General features: G+C 63.8%; 1 protein-coding gene across 2 annotated transcripts in view; it reads left to right on the top strand.

Annotated features, from left to right (window-relative positions):
• RNF213 (ring finger protein 213) overlaps nt 1-20,975 on the top strand; it is a 98,802-nt gene that overhangs the window by 31,113 nt on the left and 46,714 nt on the right. For both annotated transcript variants that reach the window (XM_070060184.2, XM_070060183.2), the window contains exons 18-29: nt 476-656; nt 1,870-2,043; nt 3,178-3,333; nt 6,471-7,087; nt 8,874-9,039; nt 10,416-10,633; nt 11,503-11,643; nt 11,745-11,909; nt 12,254-13,409; nt 14,356-14,546; nt 14,711-14,866; nt 16,851-20,459. In XM_070060184.2, the coding sequence (XP_069916285.2) occupies nt 476-656; nt 1,870-2,043; nt 3,178-3,333; nt 6,471-7,087; nt 8,874-9,039; nt 10,416-10,633; nt 11,503-11,643; nt 11,745-11,909; nt 12,254-13,409; nt 14,356-14,546; nt 14,711-14,866; nt 16,851-20,459 (6,930 nt within the window). The remainder of the gene's footprint in view (nt 1-475; nt 657-1,869; nt 2,044-3,177; nt 3,334-6,470; nt 7,088-8,873; nt 9,040-10,415; nt 10,634-11,502; nt 11,644-11,744; nt 11,910-12,253; nt 13,410-14,355; nt 14,547-14,710; nt 14,867-16,850; nt 20,460-20,975) is intronic.

The following is a 20,975-nucleotide window of genomic DNA, read 5'->3' as shown; positions in this document are numbered from 1 at the left end:
GCACATGAGTGTGTATCTGCGTGTATACACGAATGAGCATGTGTGTACATGTGTGTATGTATACATGAGTGTACGCGAGTGTGACTGTGTACCTGTGTGTACGCGTGAGCATGTGTGTGCATGAGTGTGTATGAGTGTACATGAGTGTGTACATGTATGTGTGTGTACATCAGTGTGTGTGCCTGTGGGGGTGTGTGCACGAGGGTGTGTATTTCCGCGTGTGTCTTTGTGTCTGTGCATCTGTGTGTGTGTTTCCGCGTGTGTCTGTGTCTGTGTGTGTGCGTGCATGTCCGTGTCTTCACGTCGCTGTGCTGGTCACGGAAGCAGCTGGGACGCAGGAGGAAGCGGGCGCTCCGAGAACCGTTCGGTGCTGGCTCTGCCGTCGCAGCCGAGGCCCGGGGTGGTCAGTGCTGAGCTGCTGGGCCGCGCACGCGCCCGGCGCCTCAGCGGCTGCCCTCCGTGCCTCTGCCCTCAGTCTCAGACCAGCGTCCTGGAGGGCATCTCCTGTCAGGACCTGAGGAAATTCGGCACCCTCGTGTCCGCCGTGATCACCAAGTCGTGGCCCCGACGCCACGGGGAAGCCACGGACGACTTTGATGAGATTCTGAAACACCTGCTCACGGGGCCCGACGTCAAGCATCTCTTCAAGTTGTACGGTACGTCCCGGGGGCGGGGGCCGGCGCGGGGGGCTCATGTTCATCAGAGGAAGCAGACTGGGTGGTGGAGGGGCCCAGGAAGGCCCGGGGTGCCCTCAGTATGAGACACCCAGCACCGGAAGCCAGCATTGGTCGAGTGCCTGCTGGGTACCAGCTCCCGTGCGGAGACAGTGTCTGATTTTTTTTTAAGGTTTATTTATTTATTTGAAAGGCAGAGTTGCAGAGCAAGAGTGAGAGACACAGAGAGAGAGAGAGAGAGAGAGAGAGAGAGCGCTTCCGTCTGCTGGTTCATGGCTGCAACAGCTGGGCCAGGCCAAAGTCAGGAGCCAGGAACTCTCTCCGGGTCTCCCGCGGGGCCGCCAGGGGCCCAGGCACTTGGGTCATCTTCCACTGCCTTCCCAGGTGCACCAGCAGAGGGCTGGACTGGAAGTGGAGCAGCCGGGACTTGAACCGGCGCCCACGTGGGGTGCTGGCGTCGCAGGCGGTAGCTCAACCTGTGGCCCTCGATGCTGGCCCAGACTCAGCGTCTGACGCCGTGCTTTCTGCGTCTGCTTTAAGCCTTTGGTTTCCTGGTGAGGAACTGGAGACGAGGCTGGCCACCGCCGGCAGCACCAGCGTCTCACGTGGGCACTGATTCGAGTCTCGGCTGCTCCACTGTCTTCCCGGTGCGGCAGCTTGGGCCACGAGTGGGCATGGCAGGGCCTGTGGCTCACTCACTGGGGGGCCCCCTGCACCCTTGCTTCTGCGGTTGGGACGGAGCTGCCGCGTTTCTTTTCAACGGTGCAGATAAGCGTGGTCCTCTCGCAGGCACCGGGAGAGAAGTCTGCAGGTTAAACTAAGCACATCTAAAGAATTCTACCCCCGGTCCCCACCCTGAAGCTCACATTCCGGGTTTGGCGGAGTGGCGTCCTCACGGCCCTCGGCTGGCCTCCGGCGGCCGGGCTGCAGGTGCTCTCTCCCCGCCGTGGAGGAATGGGCCCGGGGCGCTGTGGGGCGAGGCGTGTGCTGGGCGCAGCCTTGGCAAACCCGGGCAACGCTGCCCTCCCGGCTGGTTTGGGCCTCTGTGGAGCCATCGGTGTGAGCGAAGGCAGCCGGTCGGGTCTCCCAGCCACAGCGCCAGCCGTCTGGAAGCCTCCCGGGCTGGGCCGCGCAGGAGTCGGGCTGCTGGCTGAGAGCGGGCCCCGGCTGAGCCCCCCGTGTCCTCCCCTGCTAGGAACCGATGAGAAGATACTGGCCAACATCACGGAGGAAGGCAAGAAGCTGATGGCCGCCGCCGACTCGGTGCTCACCGTGGCCGCCGCCGGGCTCGTGTCGGGCAGCGTTCGGGTCGGGCACCTGGAGCTGATCCTGGGGCACAGGGCCCAGTTTCTCGACGTCTGGCGACTACGTAAGCACAGGCGGAGCCGCGTGCGGCAGGGTGCAGAGGAGCCACGGGCTGCAGCGCCTGTGTGTGCACGTGCGTGTGTGTGTGTGTCTGTGTGTGTATTCTGTGCACTGTATATGTGTGTAGCTGTGTGACTCTGTGTGTATCTGTGTGTAAGTCTGTGTGTCTGTATATGTGTGTGTGTGTGTGTGTCAGTGTGGATGTGTGCGTGGTTGTGTGCATCTTTGTATGTCTGTATCTCTGTGTGTGTATCTGCATATGTGTGTGTCTGTGTCTGTGTATGTGTGTTTATGTATGTGTACATCTGTGTCTGTTAATTACTGTGTGTCTGTGTGTATCCATGTGTCTGTGTGTATCCTGTGCATCTGTGTATATGTTCTTGTGTTTCTATATATCTATGTCTGTGTGTGTGTCTATCTGTGTGTGTATCTGTATCTCTGTGCTTATGTATCTGTGCAAGTGCGTGTCTGTGTTTGGTTGTCTATATGTTTGTGTGTGTGTGGTTATCTGTGTGTGTGTTAATGTCTATATGTGTGTTAAAGTCTTTATGTTGCATGTATCAATGTTTTTATGTGTGTATGTGAATATGTCTACATCTGTGTCTCTGTACATGTCTGCATATTGTGCATGTCTGTTAATATCTGTGTGTATTAATGTTTTTATGCGTATATGTGTGTATCTATGTCTATATGTCTATATGTGTCTGCATGTCTGTATATGTGTGTTAATGTTTGTGTGTGTCTCTGTGTCTGTGTGTGTATATGTCTGCATATGTGTGTATGTCTCTGTGTATATATGTGTGTGTGTGTCTCTGTGTGTGTGTCTCTGTGTGTCTGTGTGTGTCTGTATACGTGTGTACTCTGTGTGTGTGCATGAAGGGTGACCGTGTGGGCTCTGTAGAGTTGCTTTCTTGCAGTGATTCTGGGTGGCCCGTGATTCCCGGAGGAGCCCTGGCCTAGGGAGCGTCCGTGCTGGGTCTCAGGGCCTGGGGGCGTGGGTTCAGCAGTCTCGGGGCTCGCGTGTGCCAGGCCCTCCCGGGCAGTGCAGGGGCCTTCAGAGCCAGGCGGCAGACGCGGCGCTCTGGGGGGTGCTTTGCCCTGTTGATCTGTGTGACCTGTCGCTGTGTGTTGTTTCCAGAGAGAAAAGCGTCTTCCCCCCGAGAGCGAGAGGACCAGTGCGACATGGAGGAGTTGCTGGGCTGGAGGAGCGCAGAGCTTGACTTCCTGAAGACCGAGCGGAGACGCGTGGGCAGCCTCCTGAGTCAGTGTGCGAAGGTGCAGCACCTGGTGCAAGGTGGTGTCGTTTTCCTTTCTCTGTTTGTTTGAAAGTCAAATTCACTCGCGAGAGAGGGGGAGAGAAGTCCTCCATCCACTGGTTCACTCCCCAAATGGCCACGATGGCCAGGCTGAGCCAGACCAAAGCAGGAGCCAGGAGCCTCTTCCAGGTCTCCCACGCGGGTGCAGGGCCCCAAGGACTTGGTCCATCTTCCACTGCTTCCCCAGGCCATAGCAGGGAGCTGGGCTGGAAGTGGAGCAGCTAGGACTCGAACCTGCACCCCAGTGCGGTGGCTGCACCTGCTGCCCGCGGCGCTGGCCCACCTGCTCCTTTCTTAAATCCGGTCCTGTTCCCGTCACGGTCGCTGCCTCATCCTCCCAAGAACACTGAGACTTTGACTAGGTGTTTTCTTCTTCTCAAAAATATGTACTTACTTGAAAATCAGAGTGACAGAGAGAGAGAGAGAGAGAGAGACCCTCTTCCCAGATGCCCACAGCAGCCCCGATGGGGCCAGGCTGAAGCCGGGCGCCAGGAGCCAGGAGCTCCGTCGGGTCTGTCACGTGGGTGCGGACTCAGGCCCTCCGCCGTCATTCGCTCCCTCCCGAGGCGCATCAGCAGGGAGCTGGATCAGAAGCAGAGCAGCCGGGACTTGAACCGGCGCCCACATGAGATAGGGGTGTCCCAGGCAGCGGGTGAACCCGCCACACCATGTGTTCGGCCCCAGGTTTTCATCTTCCTTTTATTTACTTATTTCAGAGGCAGAGAGACAGACGGCTGCCATCTGTGGGTCACTCCCCAGGTTCCCAGTGACAAGTCTGGGCCAGCCTGAGGCTGAAAGCCAGGAGCCCAGGTCTCCCACCTGAGTGGCAGGGGCCCAATTATTGAGCCACTGCTGCTGATTCCAGGGTCCGCCCTCATACAAAGCTGGAGTCGGGATCCCCAGCTGAGGATCGAACCCGGGCATTCCGTTGTGGCATGTGGGTGTTTTAACCAGTGTCCTAACTGCCGAGCCAAACACCTGCTCCAAACTTTTTTTAAATAAAGATTTATTTATTTAAAAGTCAGAGTTACAGAGAGAGAGAAGCAGAGGCAGAGAGAGAGAGAGAGATAGAGAGGGAGCGGTCTTCCATCTGCTGGTTCACTCCCCAGATGTCCTCAATGACCGGGGCTGGGCCAGGCTGAAGCCAGGAGCCAGGAGCTTCTTCCAGGTCTCCCACACAGGTGCAGGGCCCCAAGGACTTGGCCCATCTTCCACTGCTTTCCCAGGCCATAGCAGGGAGCTGGATCAGAGGTGAAGCAGCCAGGACTCGAACCAGCGCCCGTATGGATGCCGGCACTGCAGGCGGCAGCTTTACCTGCTATGCCACGGCGCCGGCCCCCAAACTTTTCTTTCTCTTTTCTTTGTCAGTTTCATGTTTCTTCCACCTTGATTTTATATTTTATAAAATATTTTTCCTTTGGACTTTAAAAAATATTTATTTGAGAGAGGGGAGAGAGAGACAGATCATCCCTCCACTGTTCACTCCCCAAATGCCTTCAACAGTCGGGGCTGGGCCAGGCCAAAGCTGGGAACCGGGAACTCAGTCCAGGCCTCCCATGTGGGCGGCAGGGACCCGGGTACATGAGCCGTCGCCTGCTGCCTCCCAGGTGCGCGTTACCAGGAAGCCGACTGCAGAGTGGAGGGGACTGAGAAGGGACGCGGGTGCCCAGGCAGAGCGGGGCTGCTGCACCCAGCGCCTGCTCCCCCAGATGGCTCCCCTCACCTGCCTTCCGTGTCGGGGACCCCTGTTTGTTTCTGTGAAAGGAGATGCCTACAAACAGGTTGAGACGGGGAGAGTGAGTTGGGCTTCAGGACCACTGGACAGACCTCCCCGGTCTCCTCTCAGGTTCCTGGCCTCCTGCCAGCAGGCCTGGGCCTGGCCGCCGCTCGCTGTGGGTTCTGGGGGTCGCGCTCGCCTGTGTGCGTCAGGCCCCGGTCTCAGTGTCGGTCTCCTCCCTCCTGTCTGCCTGCTCCCCCTCTGGTGGGATGCTCCCCCTCTGGTGGGATGCTCCCCCCGCTGAGTGCCACAGCCTCTCCACCTCCTGTGAATGGGTCCAGGTCTGGAATGACCCCAGCCCGACAGCCTTGCCCTCTGGAACACAGACGCCTGGGTGCTCGCCAGGGGGCAGGAGGTAGGGGCTGTCTGCCTGCTCTGTCTTCACAGGGCTGAACCGGACCCACTTTTTTATTTTAAAGTGTATTTAACTACTTGAAGGGGCGAGTGACAAACAGAAAGAGAGAGAGAGAGACTCTTCCATCCTGCAGCAGCCAGGGCTGGGCCAGGCCGCAGCCAGGAGCCTGACGTCCACCCAGGTCTCCCCTGTGAGTGCCAGGGGCCCGGCTTGAGCAACTGCGTTCCCAGACCCGTGAGCAGAGAGCTGGGAGCAGCGCCCCCTATGGGGAGCCGTCGGCATTGCAGGTGGCGCCAGCCCTCGGACCACGGCTTAAGTGACTGACAGCCTTCCTGTCTCTCAGCGCTGCCACCCCCGCCCCGTCCTGGCCACTGCGTGTAGGGACCCCTGGCCTGGCCCCTGGCGGCCCCAGTCCCCCCGCACCTCTGTGGCCGGGGGATCCCCGCCCTCACCCTCGCCGCTGTTCCCACGGCAAACCTGGTTTTCAGCTTCCGGAATGCTGCCGCTGTTGCCTCCTGTCCGATCCTTCCCTCCTGCTCCGTTCAAGGCTTCTTAAAGCCAGTTCTGCTGTCTTTGGAGTGGGATCGGGGAGGGTGGAAACCCTCGCGTGTTTTCAGCCTGTCAGGAACCCGCGTGGTACAGTGCGTGACCGCGTGACCGCGTGACCGTGTTTGTGGAGGCACAGAGGGACCCGTGAGGGCTTTGTTATTTCTGTTTTAGCTGCAGAGCCAGACAGGATTCCCCGGACTCCCCAGTGCCCACGACAGCCCCCACCTTCCCAGGAGCCGAGACTCCACTCCTGGTCTCGCGTGGGCGTCGGGGCCCCAAGGCCGTCGCGCTGCCTGGCCTCCAGCCAGAGGCGGGGCCCGGAACCCGGCACCCCCGGGGGCCTGGGGGTCATGTGCTCACTTGAGTTGTACTGAGAGGAGATGGAAGGTTCTGTGAGCGAGGGCTGACGTTGGACGTCTCCTTCCTTTTCAAAGTGGACTTCGGCGAGATGGCCGTGAGGCACGCGGAAGACCTCAGCCGGGGAAGACTGAATGCGGCCGTGACCGTGAGGCTGCCCGGCTCCTCGGGCGAGGAGCTGGCCACACACTACCACCTCAGCCCCCAGGCCCGAGGCATGGCCGAGCAGATCGACCTGCTAAAGGACAGCCACGTCTTCCAGCTCTTCTGGGAGGAGGCCGCACAGTCGCTGGGCCGGCCGCTGCGCCTCCCAGAGCCGCTGGGCGTGGCCGAGGACGAACCACAACGGCCAGTCGTGACGCTGGACGCGGCCCACGACGCTCTATTTTGTCCCTGCTACGAGAGGTTTCTCAGGTTTTACCGGAACCTGAAGTCAGGAGAGGTCACCCTGGCGGAGGTGGACGTGGTTTTCAGGGACTTCGTGAGCAAGTACAGCAGCCTGGCCCTGGAGCTCCGGGCCATGAGTGCTGTGGACGGGCAGAGCATGAGGGGCTGGATTTATGGCCGTGTCCAGCAGATCGAGGAGTACCACAGCCTGCACCGGGCCGTGCACTCGGCCAAGGTCATCCTGCAGGTCAAAGAGGACCTGGGGCTGACCGGCAGCTTCAACGTCCTTTACACTTTGCTCAACTTCGTAAGTCGTCTGCTGGGGGCCCCAGAGTGGGCTTCCCGGGGAGCTGGGGGGGAGCTGGCGGGGGGGGCCCGGAGCGGGCTCCTGGGGAGCTGGCAGGGGGGCCCAGAGCGGGCTCCCGGGGAGCTGGGGGGGAGCTGGCGGGGGGGGGGGGTCCAGAGCGGGCTCCCGGGGAGCTGGCAGGGGGGCCCAGAGCGGGCTCCCGGGGAGCTGGCGGGGGGGCCCAGAGCGGGCTCCCGGGGAGCTGGTGGGGGGGGGGCCCAGAGCGGGCTCCCGGGGAGCTGGCGGGGGGGCCCAGAGCGGGCTCCCGGGGAGCAGGCGGGGGCCCCGGAGCGGGCTCCCGGGGAGCTGGCGGGGGGGGGGCCCAGAGCAGGCTCCCGGGGAGCTGGCGGGGGCCCCGGAGCTGCCTTTGAGCTGAACGTGAGGCCAGGAGGTCCCAAGCTTTGTTTTTGCCTTGCTTGTGATCGAGGCTGCTACTCAGCCAGTTGGCCTTCTCTTCTCTTCTCTTCTCTTCTCTTCTCTTCTCTTCTCTTCTCTTCTCTTCTCTTCTCTTCTCTTCTCTTCTCTTCTCTCCTCTCCTCTCCTCTCCTCTCCTCTCCTCTCCTCTCCTCTCCTCTCCTCTCCTCTCTCCTCTCTCCTCTCCTCTCCTCTCCCCTCTCCTCTCTCCTCTCCTCTCTTCTCTCCTCTTTCTTCAGTTTTTCTTATTTGTCAGAGAATTAGGGAGGGAGGGAGAGAGACGTCCTCATTCACGGATTCACTCCCCAAACGGCCACGATGGCCAGGGCGGGGCCAGGCTGAAGTCAGCATCCGAGAACTCCATCTGGGTCTCCCACATGGGTGCAGGGCCAGAGCCCAGGCTGTCCTCCGCTGCCTTCCCAGGCTGTGAGCAGGGGGCGGGTGGACGGTGGAGCAGTGAGGACAGAGCTGGTGCCATGCGGGATGCCGGCCCGACCAGCCTTTGGTTGGCTTGAGGGTCACGTTTTTGAAGGGCAGCCTCTTCAGGTTATAGAAGCTAAACAGGAAACTGCTGCCGATTACCCAGTCATGCCCCCTCGACCTAGCGAGAACCAGCGAGGAGGCAGAAGGTGTATGATGTCATACGTTATAGCAAGGACAGCCAAATGCTCAAAATCTAGCAGATTTTGCACTTGACCTTGACCCCCACAGCATCAGTTCTCAGGTTGCTGGTCGGGCCTGTTTCTTTGCTAAACAGCAGATACCCACACACTTGTTGTGGAGAGGAATAGATTTTACTATTAAAAAGGTTTAATTACTTGTTTGAAAAGCAGAGTGACAGAGAGAGACAGAGTCAGAGAGAGCGAGAGCGAGAGAGAAATCTTCCAGTGCCCACCATAGCCAGGGCTGGGCCAAGTTGAAGCCAGGAGCCCAGAACTCCCTCTGGGTCTCTCGTGTGGGTGCAGGGGCTCAAGCACTTGGGCCACCTTCTCCTGCTTCCGTTAGCAGGGAGCTGGATCAGAAGTGGAGCAGCCGGGACTTGAACTGGCGCTCTGATACGGGACGCTGGTGTTGCAAGCAGTGGCAGCCCACTGCCCCCAGTGCCGGACCCCGGGAACAGATCTAAAACTCTGTGCGACATTCTTAGCTGCATGCGGGGCCAGGGGAGGATGGGGGTTCGACGGGGGGTGTTGGGCCATCCATCCTGGTGGCAAACGCGTGGCCCACTGAGTGGCCAGGGCGTCAGGGAGGGCGGTGCTTTTGGGACGGCCGCTGCTGCACAGACGCCGGCCCGTTAGCTGGTCCCGGGCCACAGCAGGGCTTTGTCTTGCAGACGGATGACTTCGACAGATTTCGCCACGAGAAACTGGACCAGATCAGCCCGCAGCTCATCCAGGCCAAGAAGGTGCTGCAGGACATCAGCGAGCCCCGCTGCCAGTGCCTGAGGGAGCTGTCCCTGTGCAGGGAGTTCATCGGCTGGCTCCGCGACGCCCTGGCAGGTGAGGCCCACGCGCCACGCTCGCGGGGGGTCGGGGGGCAGGGCCCCGTGGCGCTCCAGCTTGTAGGAGGCGTCACCTGCGTTCCGGAGCCGTCTGGGCCAGGTCCCCTCCCGGACTGCTGGTGGAGCTCCTATGGGGCGGGATGCCCCGTCTCTGCCATCAGACTCTGCCCTTGGCCGCTTTAGCCTTTGCTTCCAGTGGAGACTGACCAGGGCACCAGGGGGCGGGGACCCTGCGGCAGCGTCCTCGGCAGGGTGTGCGTCTGCGCGGGCCAGGGCTTGGTGGCCCCGGTAGTTCTGAGGCATCACTGCCTTGGCAGGGAGCGGAGGGGGAAGGTGTGGGCAGGCGGCAGTGCCCAGGCGGGGGGGGGGGGCGTGATGGAGCCGCACTGGCCCCGCTGCCTCCGGCTGTGGACGCTAGTCCTTCACCCCGTCCCTTGGTTAGTAATCAGGGGTGACCGTGCCTATTTCTTGAGAGGAAATGAGGTACGCAGACGCCCGGCACCGTGCCTGGGCCCACGTGGCTGGTGAGGAGAGGTGGATGCCCACGTGGCTGTGGGGGAGAGGTGGATGCCCACGTGGCTGTGGGGGAGAGGTGGATGCCCACGTGGCTGTGGGGGAGAGGTGAATGCCCACGTGGCTGGTGAGGAGAGGTGGATGCCCACGTGGCTGTGGGGGAGAGGTGGATGCCCACGTGGCTGTGGAGGAGAGGTGGATGGCCACGTGGCTGTGGAGGAGAGGTGGATGGCCATGTGGCTGGCGAGGAGGGGTGGATGCCCACGTGGCTATGGAGGAGAGGTGATGCCCATGTGGCTGTGGGGGAGAGGTGGATGCCCACGTGGCTGTGGGGGAGAGGTGGATGCCCACGTGGCTGTGGAGGAGAGGTGGATGGCCACGTGGCTGTGGAGGAGAGGTGGATGCCCACGTGGCTGTGGAGGAGAGGTGATGCCCATGTGGCTGTGGGGGAGAGGTGGATGCCCACGTGGCTGTGGGGGAGGGGTGGATCCCCACCTGGCTGTGGAGGAGGGGTGGATCCCCACGTGGCTGTGGAGGAGGGGTGGATGCCCACGTGGCTGTGGAGGAGAGGTGAGAGCCCACGTGGCTGTGGAGGAGAGGTGATGCCCATGTGGCTGTGGAGGAGAGGTGGATGCCCACGTGGCTGGTGAGGAGAGGTGATGCCCACGTGGCTGTGGAGGAGAGGTGAGATGCGGGTCAGTGATGTCCCCACACCCTGGGAAACTCACTGAAAACACAGAGTGGGTGAAACCCTGCAAACCCATGAGTGGGCGTCCGTAGCGCCACGTAGGACGACTGCCGGGACTGGAGCCTGGGGCCCGCGGGAGCCGCCCCGCACCGGCCTTCTCTGCTTCTCCCCAGACATCAATGAGCTGAAGGTGTTTGTGGACCTGGCCTCCATCTCTGCCGGGGAGAATGACATCGACGTGGACCGCGTGGCCTGCTTCCACGACGCCGTGCAGGGCTACGCGCCCCTGCTGTACAAGCTAAGCGCCACAGCGGACTTCCCCGAGTTCATGGACCATCTCAGGGAGCTCTGGAAGGCCCTGGACAACGACCAGCACCTGCCCAAGAAGCTGGTCAGTCTCACTGTGGCCCGGAGGCGGGGCCAGCCTCGCGGAGCCGTGGGCAGCCTCAGGGGGCGACGTGGGAGTGCGCACCCCTGGCTGCCGGGACAGACGGGTGCTCGCGAGAACAGTCTTGCTGCGGAGGGCACTGCCTTCCCGAGCTTGTTGGTAAACGAGACACGACGTTGCCTGCCCCACCAGCGATGCCGGGGAGTCACACCGGGGACGTGCCGAGTGCTGCCGGGCGGTATCTTGGCTGCAGCGATGCCCACTTCTTGAAGCGCTGCTTTTGACCTTTTGACCACTGACAGAGACGGATTATTGTTTCCTCGGGAGGAAAAGAGCTTTTCGGGGGCGGGCGGGCTCTCGGCTCCAGGGTCTGAGTGCACCCCCGTAAGTAGTAGTGCTTGGTCCCAGGCAGCTGGTGCTTACCCGGCAGAGGACAAGGACGGCACGAGCAGGGGCCTGCGGGCAGGCGTTTCGCGGACTCCCATGCACAGGAGTGCCGCTCTCGCGGTTCCCGGTCTCCCGGTGGTGCCAAGGAGCCATGAAAGGGCCTTCGGACCCAGGGCACCTTGGCCCTGCTGCGTGGGGCTCCCTGCCCACAGAACAGTGGCCCTCCACCGGGGAGCCAGGCCATGGCCGGCTGTTCTCACCTGTTTCTCCACGAGTGACGGTCCCGGCCGTGTGGGCAGGGGGGCACAGCTGGTGCAGAAGCAGCCCCCACCTGAGCCACAGGGTCCTGGCAGGCACACAGTGAGGCGCCTGGGCCGGCCCTGTGCCCCGAGAGGGCTGAGCTGAGCAGGGGGCGGGGCGGGGGTGCCGCGGGCAGGTGGGCGGCTAGCACAGCGCCGGCCTGAGTGCCCGTGTCGTCCCCACAGCGCGATTCCGCCAGGAACCTAGAGTGGCTGAAGACGGTGAAGGAGAGCCACGGGTCTGTGGAGCTGTCCTCCTTGTCCCTGGCCGCGGCCATCAACAGCAGAGGCGTCTACGTGCTGGCGGCACCCCGAGCCGGGCACAGGGTGGGTGGTCCGCTCGCGGGGCTGCCGCGGGGCGGGGCGGGGCGGGGCGGGGTGCTTGCTGCCCTGCCCGGCGGCGGCGGCTACACTGCGATGTTCCGCAGATTTCCCCCGACGCGGTGCTGCGCCTGGACCTGCCCCAGGGCCAGGGCTGGCAGGACGAGGTGCGCAGGTACACCCTGGAGGAGCTGAAGGAGCTGCTGAACAAACTGATGCTGCTGTCCGGCCAGGGGGACCACAACAGCTCCGAGGTGGAGCGGTTCTCCGAGGTGGGCGTCGCCCGGGCCGCGGCAGGGGCTGGACCTGCGGGCTCACGGAGACTGCAGCGCGGAGCCCCAAGGCAGCCCCCTTCTGCCTTTGGAGAGGACGGGGCGCGGGGGTGGGGGGGCCTGGAAGGAATTCACCCGCCGTCCTCACTGAGGCGCGCGGTGGCCCCAGGGGGCCCCGTACCCCCAAGCCGCCGCCGTCCACTTCTCCAGTGCCCGAGAGAAGGCAGCTGTTTGGCCGTGTGCGGGGAAGACAGGCCTCCCGTGCTAAGGGCCCAAGGCCCCACCTCGGGGCGGCGCGGGAAGCTGTCACCGCCCCGCCCCCGCTCACGCCCCGCCCCCCCCAGGTGTTCTGCCGCGTGCAGAGGCTGGTGCAGGCCTTCATCGACCTGTACTCCGCGGGAAACGTGCTGTTCCGCGCCTGGACCGCCGAGGTGCGCTGCTCCGTGACCAAGGTCGCGTCCATCCGTCTGGACTTCGGCCTGGAGGTGCTGGCGCCGCTGACGGGCCGCGGGGACGAGCTGGAGCTGCTGGAGGCCGTGTGCCGGCAGATGGAGCGCTTCCTGGCGCGCTGGGAGGCCTTCGTGACGCGGCAGCGCGAGGAGCACTTCTACCTCAACTTCTACACGGCCGAGCAGCTGGTCTACCTGAGCGCCGAGCTGCCCCGGGTGCCCCCCGGCGAGGCCGCCCTCACCATGCTGGGCTTCCTCAAGGGCGGCTGCACCCCCGCCGACGTCTCGTGGGCCCTCTCGGGGAGCGGCGGGGAGGGGGCCCGGGCCCGCGCCAGCGCCACCCTGCAGGAGCTGTGGCCCACACTCCTCGCCGAGTTCAACCTGGAGAAGCAGCTGAGCCTGTTCCTGGAGCAGGCCGTGGGCTGCGTGAGCGCCTTCCTGCCCCGCTGTCTGGACCTGGACGCCGTGGGCCGCTGCCTGGCGCGCCTGGCCAGCCTGGGGGGGCCCCCGGTGGAGCGGCGCCTTCCCCAGGGCCTGCAGGCGGGCCGGCCCAACCTGATCCTGTGTGCCCAGGCCGAGGTGCTGCCGGCGGCGCTGGCCGTGTACATGCAGGCGCCCGGGCAGCCGCTGCCCACCTACGACGAGGTGCTGCTGTGCACGCCCGGCACCAGCTTCGAGGAGGTGGCGCTGCTGCTGCGCCGCTGCCTGACGCCCGGCTGCCGCGGCCGCCGGCTCTACAGCCTGCTGTTTGCCGACCGCCTGAGCTACGAGGTGGGCTGCCGGGTGGAGGCGTTGTTCCACAGCCTGTGCGCACGGCACCACCGCGACGACTACCAGCTCGTGCTGCTGTGTGACAGCGACCGCGAGCACTGCTGCCTGCCCTCGGCCTTCAGCCGGCAGAAGGTCCTGGTCACCCCGCAGGCGCCCCTGGACACCATCCAGGCCTACCTGGCGCGGCACTACCAGGTCCCCCAGCAGACCCTGTCGGCGGCGGCCGTGTTCAGGGACCGGATGTGTGTGGGCATCGTGGCCTCCGAGAGGGCCAGTGTCGGTAATGAGAGTGGCGGGCCTGCGGGGGGGGGGTCCCATTCCCCAGGGACCCCCGTGCCCCTGTCCATCCAGCAGAGGGGACACTTGAGCCTGGGGGTGGGGGTTGCCTCATGTGTAGGGCAGGGTCCTCCCTGGGCTGCAGGGCGCCCCCTTACCCTGTGACCTAACTGGACGCGTCCTGTGGACTTTGCGGCCTCGTCCTCCAAGCCCACTTCTGCAGTTTACTTGTTTTTTTATAAACTCTTCAGGACTTCTTGGAGTTCATGTTGGGTGTGGGACCCGGGCAGGCAGAGCTGGGAGCTGAGTCTGACCCCCGAGGAACCCCTCAGGGACCAGGGACGCAGAACTGGGCACTGGCACCCTGACCCCTGAGGGACCAGGGATGCACAGCTGGGCGCTCTCTGACCCCTCAGAGACCAGGGACGCAGAGCCGGGCGCTGTCTGACCCCTCAGAGACCAGGGACGCAGAGCTGGGCGCTGTCTGACCCCTCAGAGACCAGGGACGCAGAGCTGGGCGCTGTCTGACCCCTCAGAGACCAGGGACGCAGAACTGGGCGCTCTCTGACCCCTGAGGGGCCAGGGGACGCAGAACTGGACGCTGTCTGACCCCTCAGAGACCAGGAGAGGCAGAGCTGGGTGCTGTCTGACCCCTCAGAGACCAGGAGAGGCAGAGCTGGGTGCTCTCTGACCCCTCAGAGACCAGGGACACAGAACTGGGTGCTCTCTGACCCCTGAGGGACCAGGGACACAGAGCTGGGTGCTGTCTGACCCCTCAGAGACCAGGAGAGGCAGAGCTGGGCGCTGTCTGACCCCTCAGAGACCAGGGACGCAGAGTTGGGCGCTGTCTGACCCCTCAGAGACCAGGGACGCAGAGCTGGGCGCTGTCTGACCCCAGGGGCCCCCGGCCGGCCCCGGCCCTCGCCTGACTGCCTGCTGTCGCGCTGCAGGGAAGTCACTGTACGTGCGGAGGCTGCACAGCAGGCTGAGGCAGGTGCACGGGCAGCGGGTGCCCCTGAAGACCATTCGCCTGATGGAGCCCGAGGTGGACGAGAGCTGCGTCCTGAGCAGCCTCGTGCCCTTCCTGAACGCGCCGTCCCAGAGCACACCCATGATCTTCCACTTCGACGTGACCTCCTCCGTGAGTGCTGGCCCGCCCCCCGGCCCTGCTCCCGCCGCGCGCAGGATTCTCCGTCTTCTTCCGCACGGTGCTGAGCCGCGTCGCTGGGTCGCAGCACAGAGGTGGACCAGCCGGGCTCACCTGGGCGTCCGGCGCCGCCGCAAACGCACCTGCTCTGTCCGTAGGTGCGGGTGGGCGTCGAGGCATTCCTCTTCAAGCTCCTCGTGTTGCAGTACTTGATGGACGTCCACGGGAAGATGTGGCTGCGGAACCCGCGCCACCTGTACCTCGTGGAGATCCTGGAGGACAAGTCCGCGCTGGCCAAGAGGCCGTCGAGACGGGTACGCGGGCTCGGTGGAGCGAGGCGGCTTGGGGGCTCCCAACTCCGCTCAGGGAAGCGCCTGAGTGCCCTGTTAGTACGGAAACACCAACTTTTCACTCTCTTTTTAAAGATTATCTCACTTATTTAAAAGAGTGATAGGGAGGGACAATGAGAGAGAGCTTCCATCCGCTGGTCCACTCCCCAGATGGTCAACACCCAGAGCTGGGTCAGACTGGAGCCAGAGCCTGGAGCTGTCTCGAGTCTGGTGGAGGGCAGGGGCCGTCATCTGCTGGCTTCCCAGGCGCATTAGCAGGGGCCGGATTAGAAGCAGAGGCACCCGACTCAGAGCTCCGGTACAGGATCCGGCCCCTCCACTCTGTCTTTATTTACTTATTTTTGTCTTTAAAGATTTATTTATTTATTATAAGATTGATTAATTTATTTTAAAGGCAGAGTTACAAAGAGGCGAAAAAGAGAGAGAGGTCTTCCATCTGCTGGGTCACTCCCCAAATGGCCACAGTGGCCGGAGTGGTCCGTTCCAAAGCCAGGAGCCGGGTCTCCCACGCAGGTGCAGGGTCCAGGGACCTGGGCCGTCCTCCACTGCCTTCCCAGGCCACAGCAGGGAGCTGGATCAGCAGTGGAGCAGCCGGGACTCAAATCTGTGCCCGTACGGGATGCGGCGCTGCAGACCATGACGTTACCTGCTACACCAGTGCCGACCCCAGATTTATTTTACTCATTTGAAAGGCAGAGTTACAGAAAGAGGTAGAGGCAGAGAGAGAGAGAGAGGTCTTCCATCCGCTGGTTCACTCCCCAGATGTCCTCAGTGACCAGGGCTGGGCCAGGCTGAAGCCAGGAGCCAGGAGCTTCATCCAGGTCTCCCAGGCGGGTGCAGGGCCCAAGCACCTGGCCCATCCTCCACTGCCCTCCCAGGTGTGTTAGCAGGGAGCTGGATGGGAAGTGGAGCAGCCGGGACTCACTGGTGCCCGTATGGGAGGCCGGTGCTGCAGGCCGGGGCTTTAACCCGCTGCCCCACGCGCCGGCCCCTCCACTCTCTTTAATAACACCTCGCAGGTGTGTCTTCCTCACTTGGGGTTGCTGCCGTGGGGGGGGCCGGGCTTCCCTTCCTGATGCAACAGACAGGGAATGGGCACTTCCGTCACAGAGCTTGCTTAGCCATGAGCTCCGTCTGCCCCACGTGCACATAGTAGGTGTTACTGAGAACTGAGTTAAGCGTGTGGCTCCCGCAGGTCAGCTTCTGCAAGACCCTGGTGCCGACCGGAGTGAGGGGTCCCACGGAGTGAGGGGTCCGAGACCGGAGTAAGGGGTCTGACCGGAGTGAGGGGCTCGACCGGAGTGAGGGGTCCAACCTGAGTGGGGGGTCCGACCTGAGTGAGGGGTCCGGCCAGAGTGAGGGGTCCGACCTGAGTGAGGGGTCTGACCTGAGTGGGGGGTCCGACGGATTGAGGGGTCCCACGGAGTGAGGGGTCCGACCTGAGTGAGGGGTCTGACCGGAGTGAGGGGTCCGACCTGAGTGGGGGTCCGACCGGAGTGAGGGGTCTGACCGGAGTGAGGGGTCTGACCTGAGTGAGGGGTCTGACCTGAGTGGGGGGTCCGACGGATTGAGGGGTCCCACGGAGTGAGGGGTCCGACCTGAGTGAGGGGTCCGACAGAGTGAGGGGTCCGACGGAGTGAGGGGCTCGACCGGAGTGAGGGGTCCGACCTGAGTAGGGGGTCCGACCTGAGTGAGGGGTCCGGCCAGAGTGAGGGGTCTGACCTGAGTGAGGGGTCTGACCTGAGTGGGGGTCCGACCTGAGTGAGGGGTCCGGTGGAGTGGGGGTCCGACCTGAGTGGGGTTCCGACCTGAGTGGGGGTCCAACGGAGTGGGGGGTCTGACGGAATGAGGTCTGCGGGCAGCCGCGCGTCTCAGTGACCCCCCGAGAGGGGCTCCCTCGGAGGGCGGGGGGCTGAGCGGTAACGCTGCCCTCGTGTCTCCTTCCCAGGGCACGCAGGCCCCGCACTTCAGCCTCCTCGACGTCTTCCCGAAAGTCACCTGCCGGCCTCCCAAAGAAGTGCTGGGCGTGGGGCCGACTCCCGGGCCCGGGCTGGACGAGCGGGAGTTCCGCAGCGAGACCTTCCAGAGGCCTTACCAGTACCTGAGGCGCTTCCACCTGCGCCAGGACCTGGACGCGTTCCGGTACCAGCCGGGCTCGGTGGAGGGCGGCCCCGGGGAGTGCCTGCAGCTCCTGCTGCTCCACTGCGGCGTGGCGAACCCGTCCTGGGCCGAGCTGCAGAACTTCGCGCGCTTCCTGAACTGCCAGCTGCGGGACTGCGAGGCCTCGCTCTTCTGCGACTCGGGCTTCACCGGAGACACCCTGCGGGGCTTCAAGAGCTTCGTGGTCACCTTCATGATCTTCATGGCCAGAGACTTCGCCACGCCCACCCTGCAGACCTCGGACCAGAGCCCCGGGAAGCACCTGGTCAGCATGGACGGGGTCCGGGAGGAAGACCTGGCCCCCTTCTTGCTCCGCAGGAGGTGGGAGTCGGAGCCCCACCCGTACGTCTTCTTCAACGACGACCGCGTGTCCATGACGTTCATCGGCTTCCACCTCCAGCCCAACCAGGCGGGCGGCGTGGACGCCGTCAATCACCTGAACGGGCAGGTCATCAAGAAAGACGTGATGACGCAGGAACTGTACCAGGGGCTGCTGCTGCAGAGGGTGCCCTTCAACGTGGACTTCGACACGCTGCCCAGACACGAGAAGCTGGAGCGGCTCTGCCTGGCCCTGGGCGTCCAGTGGCCCCACGACCCCGACGAGACGTACGAGCTCACCACGGACAACATGCTGAAGATCCTGGCCATCGAAATGCGGCTCCGGTGCGGGATCCCGGTCGTCATCATGGGGGAGACCGGCTGCGGGAAGACCAGGCTCATTAAGTTCCTCAGCGACCTGCGTCGTGGGGGCGCCGTGGCCGAAACCATGAAGCTGGTCAAGGTCCACGGGGGCACGACGGCCGACGCGATCCGCTCCAGGGTCCAGGAGGCCGAGAGGGTCGCCCTCCGCAACAAGGCCCAGCACGGGCTGGACACCATCCTGTTCTTCGACGAGGCCAACACGACCGAGGCCATCAGCTGCATCAAGGAAGTCCTGTGTGACCGCTCGGTGGGAGGCCAGCCCCTGGCCGAGAACTCCGGTTTGCACATCATCGCGGCCTGCAACCCGTACCGCAGGCACACCCAGGAGATGATCCGGCGGCTGGAGTCGGCCGGCCTGGGCTACAGGGTCAGCGCGCAGGAGACGGCCGACAGGCTGGGCTCCATCCCGCTGCGGCAGCTGGTGTACCGGGTCCACGCCCTGCCCCCGAGCCTGGTTCCCCTGGTCTGGGACTTCGGGCAGCTGAACCTCAGCGCCGAGTGTCTTTACATCCTGCAGATCGTCCAGAGGTCGGTGGACCGCGCCCGGATCGACGAGGGCCACACGCGGGTGATGGCGAAGGTGCTGTGTGCCTCGCAGGCCTTCATGAGGAGCAGGGAGAACGAGTGTGGCTTCGTCAGCCTCAGGGACGTGGAGCGCTGCATGGCGGTGTTCCACTGGTTCCATGAGCGCAGCGAGGCCCTCCTGGGCAGGCTGGACTCCTTCCTGGACGAGGCCGGCGTCAGGAAGGGCGGCCAGGTCGAGAGAGACCCGGTGCTCTGGGCCCTGGTGCTGGCTCTGGGGGTGTGCTACCACGCCTCTCTGGAGAAGAAGGAGTCCTACTGGAGGGTCGTCTGCAAGTTCCTTCCCGAGCCGTACGACAGCAGCAAGGCCGTCCTGGAAGAGATAAGCCAGACACAGGCGCTCTTCCTGCACGGCGCGCCCCTGCGGCAGGCCATCGCCAGGAACTCGGCCCTGCAGGAGAACGTCTTCATGATGGTCGTCTGCATCGAGCTCAGGATCCCGCTCTTCCTGGTGGGGAAGCCCGGCAGCTCCAAGTCTCTGGCCAAGACCATCGTGGCGGACGCCATGCAGGGCCCGGCCGCCCACTCGGAGCTCTTCCGGGGCCTGAAGCAGGTGCACCTGGTGTCGTTCCAGTGCAGCCCCCACTCCACCCCGCAGGGCATCATCGGCACCTTCCGGCAGTGCGCCCGCTTCCAGCAGGGCAAGGACCTGCAGCAGTACGTGTCCGTGGTGGTGCTGGACGAGGTGGGCCTGGCCGAGGACTCGCCCCGCATGCCGCTGAAGGCCCTGCACCCGCTGCTGGAGGACGGGTGCATGGACGACGACCCGGCCCCCCACAAGAAAGTGGGCTTCGTCGGCATCTCCAACTGGGCCCTCGACCCCGCCAAGATGAACCGCGGCATCTTCGTGGCGCGCGGCAGCCCCAGCCAGAAGGAGCTCATCGACAGCGCGAGGGGCATCTGCTCCTCCGACGGCCTCGTGCTGGCCCGCGTCCAGGGCTACTTCGCGCCCTTCGCCCGGGCCTACGAGGCGGTGTGCCGCAGCCAGGACAAGGAGTTCTTCGGGCTCCGGGACTACTACAGCCTCATCAAGATGGTCTTCGCCACGGCCAAAGCCTCGCTCCGGCCGCCCGCCCCGCGGGACATCGCGCAGGCCGTCCTGCGCAACTTCAGCGGCAAGGACGACCTCCCGGCGCTGGACATATTCTGCGCCAGCCTGCCCGAGGCCCGCTGCGCCGAGGAGGTCAGCCCCCTGCAGCTCATCAGGCAGAACATCTTCGGGGACGCGCGGGCGTCGGGCGCGGGGCCGGCGGGGCCGGAGGGGCCGGAGGAGCCGGAGGTCCGCTATCTGCTCGTGCTCACCAGGAACTACGTGGCCCTGCAGATCCTGCAGCGGCTGTTCCGCGCGGGCCAGCAGCCCGAGATCATCTTCGGGTCCAGCTTCCCCAAGGACCAGGAGTACACGCAGATCTGCAGGAACATCAACCGCGTGAAGGTCTGCATGGAGACCGGCAGGATGGTGGTGCTGCTCAACCTGCAGAGCCTCTACGAGAGCCTGTACGACGCGCTCAACCAGTACTACGTGCGCCTCGGCGGCCACAAGTACGTGGACCTGGGCCTGGGCACGCACCGCGTCAAGTGCCGCGTCCACCCCGGCTTCCGGCTGATCGTCATCGAGGAGAAGGACGTGGTCTACAGGCAGTTCCCCGTCCCGCTCGTCAACCGGCTGGAGAAGCACTACCTGGACATCCACACGGTGCTGCCGCCGTGGCAGAGGGGCGTCGCCGAGGAGCTCCAGGCGTGGGTGGCCAAGTTCGTGGACCTGAGGCCGGACCAGCTGCTGGCCAGGCACAAGTACAGCCCCGCCGACGTCTTCATCGGGTTCCACTCCGACACCTGCGCCTCCGTGGTGCTGCAGGTGGCCGAGAGGCTGGGCGCCCGGGACCTGACCGGCGAGCACTACCAGCAGGTGCTGGAGGAGGCCAAGCTGGCCCTGCTGGGCTGCGCCACGCCCGACGCCGTGGTCCGGCTGAGCGCGTCCTTGCTGGGCGGCTTCACCGCGCAGGGGCTGTCACGGGAGTACTACAGCTGCCAGCGGCACGACTCCTTCGCCGACTTCCTGCAGGCCCAGCTCCGCACGGTGGATCCGGAGTGCCGGGCCGTCTTCACCGAGGTGATGACCGCTTGCCCTCCTGAGGGTCCCGAGTTCCTAGTGTCGGGGCCGCAGGCTGGGATCCATGGCTCCTTCGACGTCCACGTGAGGGGTGGTGCTGGGTTCACTGGCACTGCTGGTCATTCCCCGTGTTAAGTGCCAGGACGCAAAGTTCAGTTTCACCAAGTTTAGAATACTTTTTTTTTTTTTTAAAGATTTATTTACTGGGGCCGGCGCTGTGGCCTGGCCTGCGGTGCCAGTATCCCATACGGGCTCTGGTTCGAGTCCCAGCTGCTCCACTTCTGATCCAGCTCTCTGCTGTGGCCTGGGAGGGCAGTAGAAGACGGCCCAAGTCCTTGGGCCCCTGCACCCGTGTGGGAGACCAGGAAGAAGCTCCTGGCTCCTGGCTTTGGATCGGCGCAGCTCCAGCCGTTGCAGTCAATTGGGGAGTGAACCAGCAGATGGAAGACCTCTCTCTCTCTCTCTCTCTCTCTGCTTCTGCCTCTGAGTAACTCTGCCTTTCACATAAATAAATAA

This window comes from Oryctolagus cuniculus, chromosome 17, assembly GCF_051225735.1.
Source record: "Oryctolagus cuniculus isolate XC-2025 breed Fujian yellow rabbit chromosome 17, ASM5122573v1, whole genome shotgun sequence".
Lineage (NCBI taxonomy): Eukaryota > Metazoa > Chordata > Mammalia > Lagomorpha > Leporidae > Oryctolagus > Oryctolagus cuniculus.
The sequence above is the reverse complement of the archived record's forward strand: the minus strand, read 5'-3'. Positions and strand labels throughout refer to the sequence as shown.